The 14418-nt window shown below is 37.9% G+C and overlaps 1 protein-coding gene across 2 annotated transcripts in view; it reads right to left on the minus strand.

Moving 5' to 3' along the window:
- The window catches only part of NUP210L (nucleoporin 210 like), a 74676-nt gene that overhangs the window by 36766 nt on the left and 23492 nt on the right, over window positions 1–14418 (minus strand). For both annotated transcript variants that reach the window (XM_040635697.1, XM_040635696.1), the window contains exons 13-16: window positions 12939–13137; window positions 11235–11380; window positions 5036–5257; window positions 3755–3928 (exon numbers count right to left, since the gene is read on the minus strand). In XM_040635697.1, the coding sequence (XP_040491631.1) occupies window positions 3755–3928; window positions 5036–5257; window positions 11235–11380; window positions 12939–13137 (741 nt within the window). The remainder of the gene's footprint in view (window positions 1–3754; window positions 3929–5035; window positions 5258–11234; window positions 11381–12938; window positions 13138–14418) is intronic.

The following is a 14418-nucleotide window of genomic DNA, read 5'->3' on the forward strand; positions in this document are numbered from 1 at the left end:
AAATCAGGAATGAAAGGAGGGACATTAGTGCTATCCTTACAGAAATAAGAAGGGTTATATAGGATTACTGTGAACAACTGTAAGCCTACAAGTTAGATAACCTAGATGAAATGGAAAAACTCTGCATATACGAACAACCAAAAGTGACTCCAGAAGAAATAGATGCTCCAGTTAGTGGAGCATCTGACTTTTTTTCAGCACAAGTCATGATCTTGGGATCCTGGGACGGAGTACTGCGTTGGGCTTGCCGCTCAGCAGGGAGTCTGCTTGTCTCCCTCTCCCTCTGCCTTTCCTCCCGCTCATACTCGCTTGCTCTCTCTCTCTAAAATAAATAAATAAAACTTTTTTAAAGTTTTTTAAAAATTTTATTTATTTATTTGACAGAAAGATAGTGACAGCTAGAGAGCCACAAGCAGGGGAATGGAGAGGGAGAAGCAGGCTCCCCACTTAGCAGGGAGCCTGATATGGGGCTCAATCCCAGGACCCTGCCTGAGCCAAAGGCAGATGCTTAACTGACTGAGCACCCAGGCACCCCAAATAAATAAATCTTAAAAAAAAAAAAAAAAAAAGAATAGCCAAAACAATCTTGAAAATGAAGATCAGAGTTGGAGAACACACTTCCCAATTTCAAAACTTACTACAAAGCTATGGTAATCAAGGCAGTATGCTACTGGCATAAAGACGTATAAATTAATAAAAGAGATTTGAGAATCCAGAAATAAATCCTCACATTTATGGTTAATAGATTTTTTTTTAACAAGAGTGCCAAGACAATTCGGAGAGTAAGAATAACCTTTTTAACAAATGATGCTGGATCAACTGGATTACCTACATGCAAAAGAATGAAGGTACATTCCAACCTCACACTATAAACAAAAATTAACTCAAAATGGAGTAGGGCCAAAATGTAAGGACTAAAACTATAAAATATACTCTTAAAAGAAGTCAAAGGTATGAATATATGTGCCCTTGGATTAGGCAATTGTTTCTTAGATATGACATCAAAAGTACAACCACCACCAACAATAAAATAAATTGCACATCACTAAACAAAAACTTTTGTGCTTCAAAAGACACAATCCAGAAAGTGAAAGCAACCCACAAAATGGGAGAAAGTTTTTGCAAATCTTATCTCTGAAAAGAGACTTGTACTTAGATATATGAAAAACTCATACAACGTAATAACAAAAAGATGAATAACCTTATTAAAAATTGACAAAAAAGGGGCGCCTGGGTGGCTCAGTCGTTTAAGTGTCTGCCTTCAGCTCATGTCATGATCTCAGGGTCCTAGGATCAAGACCCACATCAGGCTCCCTGCTCAGTGGGGAGTCTGCTTCTCCCTCTCTGCCTTCCCCCCCGCTCTTTCTCGCTCTCAATAAAATCTTTTTCAAAATTGACAAAAGATCTGAATTAACATTTCTCCAAAGAAGATATACAAATGGCCAATAAGCACACAAAAAGGTGCACAACATCATTAGTCACTAGAAAACATAAAACCACCATGAGATAGTACTGCTCACTCAGCAGGAAGGTTATAATCAATGACAGACAATAACAAATGTTGGAAAGGATGTGGAGAAGTTGGAATTCTCATCCCTTGCTTATGGAAGTGTAAAATGGTGTGGCTGCTCTAGAAAACAGCTGGCAGCTCTTCAAAAGGCTAAGCACTGAGTTACCATAGTCCAAGAAATTCCATCTCTATATAGAAACTCGGAAGAATTGAAAACATGTCCATACAAAAATTTGTGCATGAATGTTCATGGCACCATCATTCTTCTATAATAGCCAAAAAGTGGGAACCACCCATATATCCATCAACTGATAAATGGCCAAAATGTAGTATATCTCTACAATGGTATATTATGAAGCCATAAAAAAGAATGCAGTACTCACTGATGCTACAAGATGGAAGAATCTTGAAAACATGCTAAAAGAAAGAAGCTAGATACAAAAGCCACATATTATATGATTCCATTTATATGAAATGTACAGGACAAGCAAATCTATAGAGACATATAGTGGTTTCCAGGGGCTGGGGTGGGGGGATGGGGAGTGACTGCTACCGGGTGTCCATTTCTTTTTGGGGAAATGAAAATATTCTGATGGACCATGGTGATGGCTGCAAAACTCTTACTTGTACACTTTTTTAAAAAGCTTTTATTTATTTACTTGAGAGAGAGCAAGCAAGAGAGAGAGAGTGAGCACAAGCTGGGGGAGAGGGAGAGAGAGAAGCAGGCTCCCTACTGAGCAGAGAGCCCAATGCGGGGCTTGATCCGAGGACCCTGGGATCACGACCTGAGCCGAAGGCGGACCCTTAACTGATTGAGCCACCCAGGCATCCCTTATTTGTACACTTTTAAAAGAGTGAATTTTACAGCATGGAAATTGTACTTAATTATTACAAAAATAAATTCTAAAGTATGGGGAATTATGTCTGTAAATTACTCCTGAATGGCTCCAGGAAAAAAAATTTCTTGCAATTTTTTTAAAGATTTTATTTATTTATTTGAGAGACAGAGAGAGAGAGCGCGTGCACATGCACGTGAATGAGCTAGGGAGAGGGGTGGAGGGAGAGGAAGAGAGAGAATCCCAACCAGACTCCTTGCTGAGCATAGAGCCCAATGTAGGGCTTGATCCCATGACCCTGAGATCAGACCTGAGCCAAAACCAAGAGTCAGACACTCAACCAATTGAGCCACCCAGGTGCCCCTTTTCTTGCAATTTTCTAAAACTTTACATTATTTCAAATGAAAAAAGTGACATTGAATGACAATTATATGGATAACTTTTATTCTGCTCCATCTAAGTCCTTTTTCAAAAAGCAAATCATTTATAGGGGCACCTGGGTGACGCAGTCGGTTGAGTGTCCGACTCTTGGTTTTGGCTCAGGTCTGACCTCAGGGTTGTGGGATGGAGTCCCGCATTGGGCTCCATGCTCAGCTCTGAGTCCGCCTGAGTTTCTCTCTCCCTCTTCCCCTCCCCCTCCCCCCATGCTCTTTCTCTCTGAACTAAAAATATCTTTTTAAAAGAAGTACATCATTTATAAACTTCAAGTAATACTTCATGTGGAATTTAGTTCTGAAAAAAATGAGTTCCTAACCTGTACATCTCATATTCTTGTTCTTTTATAATAAAAAGACAGAATAGTATAAAACTTAATAACATGTGCTTTGGAGTCGAACAGGATGTGCTATTTTCTAGCTTTATGCTTTTGAAGAAATTACTCAACCTCTAGGAGTCTCAGTTTCTCCATCTGTAAAACAGGAATAATTGATTGTTCTGTTCTACATAGGCTAAGAAAGGACTTTGATTCTCCTAAGCTTGTAATTAAAGTCTACCTCATTTACTATACAGTCTGACGTTCTAGTTTCTAGGTTAGAAAACTCTTTTATTCCTTAATCCCTACTAGTCATATTATTGCTTATCATTATTCTTCACGGTGGGTTTAGAGTAGAAATAAATTCTATTATTTACCAATAATGCCAATAAAAGATCTGGAAGTTTAAAGACATCTCCACTGTTTATTGCCATAATTACGAGCTATGTCCCTACGTACAGTAAGCAAACTAAGTTGCTAAGTGTCACTAAGTATAGCCAATTCTAACCTAGTTTAATTATCTCTTTACACTGTCAGAGAATGAATAACAAATAAATGTTTCCTCCACTTTAATAAGACAAAAGCCGTATTTTAGACCATTTATCTCTAAGGTGTGGAAGACAAAAGTACCAAGTTAGATGGAAACACTGTACTTACCAGTTGTTTGTTGTGCTGTGGCAGAGGGCATGGCTGGGCACCAGGTGGCACTCTGTACACTGGGGTTACTGACATGCTGGCAGGGTGGGCACACATGAAGCGTACCTGCACAGCCTCGACAGCTGGACTAGGGTTCAGGACACCTGGGTGATTTCCAATTCGGAATGTCAGAGCCTTTAAGGAAAGAACAGAGCAAGAGGCAACTGTGGGTAGACACTTGATGTCAGTTGTTCCAACGTACACATGTCAGAATTACTCAAACCCCAGTATAGGATCCCTTTGGACACAATCATCATAGTTCTTAATCATGTGGCTAAGAGAAACAAGGGTATCATGGAAATTTATAAACAAAGGGAATATTTAAAAATCTAATTCTGACCAACTACTTCAGTCTTTTTCTCCACCAAATCTTTTGTTATCAGTTGGTAAAAAGTGGAAAAAATATTTTGTGTTTCGACCTTTCTCTGGTAGAAGCACCAAATGAGTAACAGAATGTGGGGACAGAAGACAAGAGGACCCCACAGGGATGAGGACTCTGCCACTCCTGACAGCCAGCCACATACACAACAAAGTTCACAAGACACGTTGGAAAGAAGCTCAGCTCTTCTTAAGTTAAAATCATACATCGATTCCTTGTGGGCTGGTTACAGAGTCATACACTGAATTCTCAACCCTAGTCAAACCGCAAACTTTTGTCACTGGTTTGACAGAAGCAGGGCACAGCTGGGAGTGGATCTGCCACCACCTCTAAAATAATAAAACTAATTCAACTGATAAAGGGCAACACACTTAGTATCTTATCTGCACAGATCTAACTAGTTCTTCAAAATTGCTCACCACTCACAATTGCTAATCCATCAAAACTGCTAACAGATGACGCTTCAACTTTCCCTTCCTTGCATTTTTTGGAGGTGGGAAACCATATATTCTCTAGTCTAGACAACAAGCAAATGAATTATAGCGATAAAGTGACTGAAATAAGTTCATTACTACAAAAGGATCTTGAACCATTTAGTGGACTGTTAGAATTCTCAGATGAGTGAAATCTTTGAGTACATTTAAAGAATAGTAAAGTTAAAAAAAAACCTTTAATCAATAGTTAGAATTTTCCTATGTTAAATAACTAGAATTTAAATAAAAACTTGGAAGGAAAAAAAGAATTTTCCTATTGAGTCTATAAATAAAATCCATTAGAATCTGAAAAGGAATGGCTAGAAGTACAAAAGATTTGGGGTATTACTGCTAAAAGAAACGTTAGAAAAAGATGATTTTCCTACTTACTTGTTCCCCTAAATCCAGGCACAAGACCCGGTAGATGTACTGGTTCTGTTTTCTCTTAGCTGGCAGCCGGACTTGTGTTAATTCAATTTTCTCTGTCTTCTCCATGCTCAACTCCAAAAAGAATCGGGAGGGCTCCAAGATCCATGGACGGGGGCCCCCTTCAAACACCATTTCCTTCGCAGACTGCCACGTCACCAATGCCACTTCCACAGGGTTTACAGCCTGATGACATTCAAAGAAATGAATTCTTGATTGGTGAGGGAACTCAACAGTTTTCTAAAGTGAAAACTGGGTGATTGCTGAAAATGACTTTAGACTTTATTTCCACATCAGGAGCCATGTACACGATGCCTTTCACTTGGGTGCTTCTCAACCTCTATATTCATTTAGACCCTATCATTCAGGCCTAATTTATGTGTCACCTTACCCATTAATATCCAATCATTCCAGACTACAGCCACTTCCACATGCTCTAAGTTCCGGCAATACTCACCTCTACCATTTATTTGTACACTAGTTCATCCACTAATGCTGTTTGAATGTGTCAAATGTTTCACATGTGAGAGTGTATTAATTCTTCTTATGCTTTCTAGTTATGTAAAATTATTCAGAGAGGAGAGTATCTTCTACCTAAATTTTAAAAGAGAATGTCTCCTCCTTAGTGGATTTAGTACAATGTTGGGCACATAAAAGGTATTGAACAAGTAGCTGTATAAGCATTTTATTATTTTTTTAAAATTTTTTTTAAAGATTTTATTTATTTATTTGACAGAGATAGATAGAGACAGCCAGCGAGAGAGGGAACACAGCAAGGGGAGCGGGAGAGGAAGAAGCAGGCTCATAGCGGAAGAGCCTGATGTGGGGCTCGATCCCACAACACCGGGATCACGCCCTGAGCCAAAGGCAGGCGCTTAACCGCTGTGCCACCCAGGCGCCCTGTATAAGCATTTTAAATGGATATATATTTTTTAAATCTGAGTATAGTTGACACACACTGTTACATTGGTTTCACATGTACAACACAGAGGTTGGACATCCATGTTATGCTGTGCTCAGAAGTGTAGCTACCATCTGTCCCCATACCACACTATTATAGTACCATTATGTTCCCTACGTCGTAAATTTATTCCCATGACTCTTCATTCCATAACCAGAAGCCTGTATTTCCCATTCCTCTTCACCCATGTTGCCTATCCACCCCCACCAATTTGGCAACCATCAGTTTGTTCTCTGTATTGATAAGACTGATTGTGCTTTTTGTTTATTTATTCATTTATTTTGTTTTTTAGATACAACATATGAGTGAAATTGTATAGAATCATTTGTCTTTCTCAGTCTGACTTATTTCACTTATCATAATACCCTCTAGGTCCATCCATGTTGGCACAATGGTATGATCTCATCTTTTTATGGCTGTGTAATATTCCTGTGCGTCTGTGTGTACATACACATCACATCTTCCTTACCCATTCATATTTTGGTGGACACTTGGGTTGCTTCCATATCTTGGCTATTGTAAACAATGCTTCAATAAACATAGGGGTGCATATATCTTCTCAGATTAGTGTTTTCATTTTCTTTAAATACCCAGTAGTGGAATTACTGGATCATGAGGTAGTTCTATTTTTAGTTTTATGAGGAACCTCAATATTGTCTTCCAGAGTGGCTGCACCAATTTACAGTCCCACCAACAGTGCACAAGTGTTCCTTTTTCTCCACATCCTCACTAACACTTGCTGTTTCTTCTCTTATTTTAGCCATTCTGACAGGTATGAAGCGATCTCTCATCGTGGCTTTGATCTCCATTTCCCTGATGATGAATGATGTTGAACATCTTTTCATGTGTCTGTTGGCCATCTGTATGTCTTCTTTGGAAAAATGTATCTTCAGGTTCTCTGCCCATTTTTTAATCGAACTTAGTTTTTTTAGTGTTGAGGTATATAAATTCTTTAAATATTTTGGATATTAACCCTTCATCAGATACATCATTTGCAAATATCCTCTCCTATTTCATAGATTACCTTTTGTTTTGTTGGTGGTTTCCTTCACTGTGCAAAAGCTTTTTATTTTGATGTAGTCCCAATAGTTTTTTTTCTTTTGTTCTCTTGCCTCAGGAGACATCTAGAAAAATGTTCAATGTCATTGGCTGACGTCAGAGAAATTACTACCTATGCTCTCTTCTAGGATTTTTATGGTTTAAGGTCTCACATTTAGTTCTGTGTATGGTGTTAGACAGTGGTCCAGTTTCATTCTTTGGCATGCAGCTGTCCAGCTTTCCCAGCACCATCTATTAAAGAGATTGTCCTGGGGCGCCTGGGTGGTGCAGTTGTTAGGCGTCTGCCTTCGGCTCAGGGCGTGATCCTGGGATTCTGGGATCGAGCCCCACATCAGGCTTCTCTGCTAGGAGCCTGCTTCTTCCTCTCCCACTCCCCCTGCTTGTGTTCCCTCTCTCGATGGCTGTCTCTCTCTCTGTCAAATAAATAAATAAAATCTTTAAAAAAATAAAATAAAAATAAAGAGATTGTCCTTTCCCCACTGTATATTCTTGCCTTTTTTTTTTTTAAGATTTTATTTATTTATTTGACAGAGAGACAGCGAGAGAGGGACCACAAGCAAGGGGAGCGGGAGAGGGAAAAGCAGGCTTCCCGCTGAGCAGGGACCCCGACACAGGGCTCAATCCCAGGACCCTGGGATCATGACCTGAACTGAAGGCAGATGCTTAACTGACTAAGCCACCCAGGTGCCCCAATTCTTGTCTCCTTTGTTGAAGATTAACTGACCGTATAATCATGGGTTCATTTTTGGGATCTCTAGTCTGTTCCATTGATCTATGTGTCTGTTTTTTAGTCAGTACCATACTGTTTGAATTACTACAGCTTTGTAGCATATCTTGAAATCTGGAATTGTGATACTTCCAAGCTTTGTTCTTCTTTTTCAGCATTGCTTTGGCTCTGGGGTCTTCTGCGGTTCCATACAAATTTTAGTATTATTTGTTCTGGTTTTGTAAAAAATGCTGTTGGTATTTTGATAGGGATTGCATTGAATCTATAGATTATTTGGGCTAATATGGACATTTTAACAATATTAATTCTTCCAATCCATGAGCATGGAATATCTTTCCATTTGTTTGTGTCATCTTCAATTACTTTCATCAATGTTTTATATTTTTCAGAGTACAGGTATTTCACCTCCTTGGTTAAATTTATTCCTAGGTATTTTATCCTTTCTGGTGTAATTGTAAATGGTGTTATTTTCTTAATTTCTTTCTGCTACTTCATTATTAGTGTATAGAAACACCAGTGATTTCTGGGTATTAATTTTGTATCCTGCAACTTTACTAATTCATTTATTACTTCTAGTATATTTTGGTGGAGTGTTTAGGATTTGCTATGTGTAGTATCAGGTCTATCTGCAAAAAGTGATAGTTTAACTTTTTTACCAATACGCAAGCCTCTTGTTTCTTTTTCTTGTCTTACTGCTATGGCTAGGACTTCTAATATGATGTTGAATGAAAGTGGTAAGAGTGGGTATCCTTGTCTTTCTCTGATCTTAGAGAAAAAGCTGTTTTTCTCCATTGAGTATGATGTTAGCTGTAGCTTTATCATATGTGGCCCTTATTATGTTGAGGTATGTTACCTCTAAACCCACTTTGTTGAGAGTTTTTATCATTAATAGATGTTGAATTTCACCAAATGCTTTTTCTGCATCTGTTCAGATAATCATGATTTTTATCATTTGTTTTGTTGAGTGGTATATCACATTGATTGATTTGTGAATATTGAACCATCCTTGCTTTCCTGGAGTAAATCCCATTTGATTGCGGTGAATGATTCTTTTAATGTATTGTATGTGGTTTGCTAATATTTTGTTGGAGACTTTTGCAGGTATGTTCATCAGTGATATTGGCCTATAGCTTTGTTTCTTTATGGTGTCATCTAGTTTTGGTATCAGGGTAATGCTGGCCTTGTAGGATATATTTGGAAGATTTCCTTCCTTTTCTATTTTTTGGGATAGTTTGAGGAGAATAATTATTAACTCTTCTTTACATGTTTGGTAGAATTCACCTGTGAATACATCTGGCCCTACACTTTTGTTTGTTGGCAGTTTTTTGATTACCAATTCAATTTCATTACTAGCAATCAGTCTGTTTAGATTTTCTATTTCTTCCTAGTTCAGTTTTGGAAGATTGTATGTTTCTTTCTGTTTTTTTTTTTTTTTTAAGACTTATTTATTTTAGAGAGAAAGAAGGGGGAGAGAGAGTGAGGGAAAAAGAAAGTCTCAAGCAGACTCCCCAATGAGGGCAGAGCCTGATGCATGGCTTAATCTCACAACCCTGAGATTATGACCTAAGCCAAAATCAAGAGTCAGATGCTTAACTGACTGACCCACCCAGGTGCCAAAGGAAGATGGTATGTTTCTAAGAATTTACCCATTAAATGGATATTTTATTAAGTTAGCAAAGAACTTTCATCCTAAAAATATAAAATAATACATCTGTACACTTCACCCTATTTCTCAAAGAACTCTCACCTAAGGGGTATAGTCAAGGGGTATTATTCACTCCAGTATACTAAGAAATTGGATCCTATTACAGATGAGCAAACTTGTTTTAGGAGAATAAAGTATTATCAAAGTGTAGGTTATTTTCATGTGGCACATAATGTCTAAATACAACAGTGACAAAGTTGCAAAATAAATACCATGCCTTAGTATTTTTTCCTGAACTAGTCAATCATATTTATTACTGAATACTATTAAAATTAAACATTCCTATGTCTAATGGCAGTATTCTCTTAAATAATGTGTATATAAATCAATTCAACAAGTATTCACTGAGGGCCCATTGGGGATATAGCAATAAAAAGTCAAATAAGGTCTTGCCTCACAGTGGAGCTCACGGTTTGGGAAAGACAGATTTGAAGTAGGTAAACAGTATAATGGGCATCACAAAAAGACATTGTACAGTGTGCCATACAAGCATCTAATAGAAGAAATATAATTAGAGGCTTCACAGAAGGCCTCCCTGAGAAAGCAAGACAGAGATTATTCCTTTTTCCTAGATACACAGTCCAAAATTAATGAGATCAACTGAACTGGACTGATATGTAAAAGGACAAACTGAGAACTATTCCACGTACTGAAACATAATATTGATAACAAAGATAGAAAACACATATTCTTTTAAGCAGGTAAGGGGAAAAATATATGACCAAAGCACTACACAGAAAAGGAAAATCATCATCTTACTTCCTTTCCTTTAAGGACGGTTTTCATCCAGTGGAGATCTAATCTGTGGATACTCAATAAATACAAAATAAGGCTGGGAATAATCATAAGATAAAAAACCTAATGAAACAACAATGAGCCACAGCCAAGTACTTTCACTTAATTAGGCAACTAAGATGATTCATCGACTGAGAACAAATGAAATATGCTTGAACCGTATGTTTAATACTTATGCTACATAATGTGCAATAAGGCCAACTTCAAATGCAAATTTTAAAATTAATAACTTACTTCACTTTTTCATGAGTGTTAATTTTTCCCCCATGGGTGCCTCCATATCCCAAGAGACACTGACTATGGATTTGTCAGTATCTATTAGCAAGAACCTGTAGACATCAATTTTAGCTCCTGAGGGACTCAAATATGAATGCATACCAGGTTCTACTCTTTGTTTTGAACTGCCACCTGTCATAATGTCCCAATTATAATGGACCAATCCTTAGGGCCCTAAATGATTGTTGTGCTGAAAATCCTTAAATACAAAGGTTAAAGATGACTAATTTCCCTCTCTAGAATAAAGTTTTCTTTCAGAGTTCTTCAAAAGAGGCCATACTAATATTCAATATCTTATTCAGGGTTGTGTTTAAGGGATATATACACATGTAAAAATTCAAATAGTATCTTAAGATTAGTGTACTTTATGTGCCTTACTATACATATTTTATATCTCAATAAAAAAAAGAAATAAAGGGGAATACCTAAAACTTGCTGATACAACTTAAAGATATTCCTGTGGCAGAAACATGAGGGAGAAAACTCCCTGATACTCTGGTTTGATGAAAGAGCTGGTAAATAAAGAGAACACAAATATAACTGATCTTTAACAGAAATCACAGATAGGTGGGAAGCCTCTAAGTGGACACAGCGGGTTCCATGAAAAGATATGCCAATTCCTTACCATGAAATATCTCACCTTTAGGGGTTCATAAGCAGCAAATGTGGCACTGCTCTCCAAGTACTCTTCAGACTCAGTCACACTCACTGTTACCAGGGTATGGCCTAGTGATTTGGCTGCTATATGTATACTAGAACAGTGTGTTGGCCCAGGTCTTTGAATACCTGCAAATCAAAAAACATGATTTCATTAGGGTAATAAGCAGTCAGTTCTCAGGGTATCAGTCTAGAGAAATAAAAGAATTTTAATACATTAAAAAACATCTTGATCTCCCACACTAACTACTAGGATCCAGTTGTTTATATCAAATTGATATAAAATCTGTTCCTTCTATTAATAGATATATACCATGTAAGATACAATTTTATGTTCAGTTAGGATAAAATATGAGCAAAGATCCTAACTTAGAGGCATATATAGTTTAGAAGGGGAGAGTGAACATTTTCATAAATTAAAGGATTAGAAAATAATAAGCACTACAGAGGTCTAGAAAACAGATTACTTCTAGTTGGGGAGATCAAGGAAGATTTAAATATGTAGAAGAAAGTATTTCAAACTGATGAATGAGCAAAGATAGAAATATAAATGAGATACACATGAATATATGAAGGAGCTATACAGGAAATTTTAACTTAAATAATTTGTTTGGCTGGAGCCACATATGAAAGAAGCCAAAGTATGCAGGAGTACTTTTTTATGAAAAGTAGATTGGGTTATCTTGTAGAGACCTTGAACATTAAACTAAAAGGATTTTAACTCTATTCCACTGGCAATGAGAAATTCTCCCATTTTTTGAGCAGGAAAAGTAATATTGAAAGTGAGTTTCAGGGACACCTGCGTGGCTCAGGCAGTTAAGTGTCTGCCTTTGGCTCAGGTCATGGTCCTGGGGTCCTGGGATCAAGTCCCTCATCGGGCTCCTTGCTCAGTGGGGAACTTGCTTCTCCCTCTACCTGCCACTCCCCCTGTTTGTGCTCTCTCTCTCTCTCTCTGACAAATAAATAAATAAAATCTTAAAAAGTAAGCTTCATGAGAGTCCATCTCATAGCCACGGATTATTAAAGGTGAGCAACAGTTAGGAGGGTATTGTTTTATTCTAGGTGAGAGATAGTGAGGGCCTAAAAATTAGGAGACACACTTTGAGAACTGAGAAGAGGAAAGAGATATTATATAGTATACTTAGCAAGGGCAAGGCAGAAGTCCAAATTATAGCTGTATTGCAAGAATTAAAAGAGTTAAGATATGAAAAGTATTCAGAACAGAGCCTAACAAATAGCAAATGCTGAGTGAATGTTACATGCTACTACTACTATTATTACTGATTAAAAAACAATGGTAATCAGGATCACACATAATATTCAATAACAGGAAATGATGTTGGTCTTTATGGATAGCTTGTTCACATTCTCCTTTTATTAGAAAAAGATACTCTTTTTTTGAATAAATTTAATAATGGTACTACATCCATCCTAGTTAGAGGTATGACATATTTAAAGAAAGAGGAAAAAGAGCTCAATCCCTTCATATGAGCTGAAGGAATGGCCACAGCACTTCTCTGAACATGTTGCTCTACCGCTGGGCTTTTGTTTCTAAATTACAACATAACAAGGCAGTTGACAGAGTAAACAGAAGCACCGTAAAGAAAGGTAATATGTGAACTCAGACTATAATCTGTAGTTCCTCATGCAACGACAAAGAAAGGAGAAAAAAAAGGCCTACTCTTACCTTCCTTGAGAAGAGTAAAGACTCCTTGCTTATCCATGTTAAGATCCAACAATAAATGAGAGCAGTCTGTGAGCACGATGACTTCCTTGTTCTCCTTGTTTACATGATACATTGCAATGGGGATTTCTATAATCTGGCCAATCTCCGCATCAGCATGAAATGGTAACAGCTCCATTTTGTTCAGTTTCAGGACATATATCTGGAGAGAAAAAAAATGAATCTTTCAAGAAAGTTATGTTAGGGATGCCTGAGTGGCTCAGTCGGTTGGGCATCTGTCTTCAGCTCAGGTCATGATCCCAGGGTCCTGGAATCGAGCCCCGCGTCGGGCTCCCTGCTCAGCAGGGGGCCTGCTTCTCCCTCTCCCTCTGCCAACCCCCCCGCCCCGCTTGTCCTCTCTCACTCTGTCAAATAAATAAATAAAATCTTAAAAAAAATATTTAAGGAATGTTTTCTTCTAAGATTTTCCTAACATAACTTTCTTTTTTTTAAATATTTTATTTATTTATTAGAGAGAGCACAAGCAGGGGGAGCAGCAGAGGGAGAGGGAGAAGCAGGCCTCCCTGCTGAGCAGGGAGCCCGACGTGGGGCTCGATTCCAGGACCCTGGGATCATGACCTGAGCTGAAGGCAGACACCCAACTGACTGAGCTACCCAGGCACCCCACACTCCTTAAATACTTAAATACACACATACATAAACATATATGTACGTTTTAAATACAAAAATATATACCATATACCATGTGTGTGTTGGGGGGGTGGGTACTAAGCATGTCACTCATTTCACTCCTTCATCAACTGATTCCTCTAAAGCATCTAACACAATACAGCAGGAGTGTGGCAAATGATGGCTAGTGCCCAATTTTCTTAGTTTTGTGGGTGAAGAATAGTTTTTACATTCTTAAAAGGTTTTAAAATAAAGAACAACAAAGAAGAATAGGAGAGTATATATGTGGTCTACAAACACTAACATATTTACTATCTGGCCCTTCACAAAGTTTGCTGACTTCAAATACAGAGCACTTCCTCTTTCTTGATATCTTAAAAAAAAACAAAAAAACCCACAAACTTTTGTCTTTGCTATAGATTGAATGTTTGTGTCCCCCCTCAAATTCCTATGTTGAAATCCTAATCCCCCAATGTGATGGTTTTAGGAGGTGAGGCCTTTGGGAGGTAAACAGGTCATAAATGAAATTAGTGCCTTTATAAAAGAGCCCCCAAAGAGCTCCCTAGCCCTTCACCATGTGAGGATACAGCAAAAAGAGAGCCTTCCATGAATCAGGAATTTTCCCTCACCAGACACCAAATCTGCTGGTGCCATGATTTTTGATTTGCCAGCCTCCAAAACTGTGATAAATACATTTCTGTTGTTTATAAGCCACCTGGTCCGTGGTATTTTGTTACGGCAGCCCAAAGAGACGTTTTTTTCTGTCACTTTCTATGCTCCTTCTGCTAGTTCATCTTGTTCTGCCTGTGTCCCT

This window comes from Ursus maritimus, unplaced genomic scaffold, assembly GCF_017311325.1.
Source record: "Ursus maritimus isolate PB19 unplaced genomic scaffold, ASM1731132v1 scaffold_2, whole genome shotgun sequence".
Classification (NCBI taxonomy): Eukaryota; Metazoa; Chordata; class Mammalia; order Carnivora; family Ursidae; genus Ursus; species Ursus maritimus.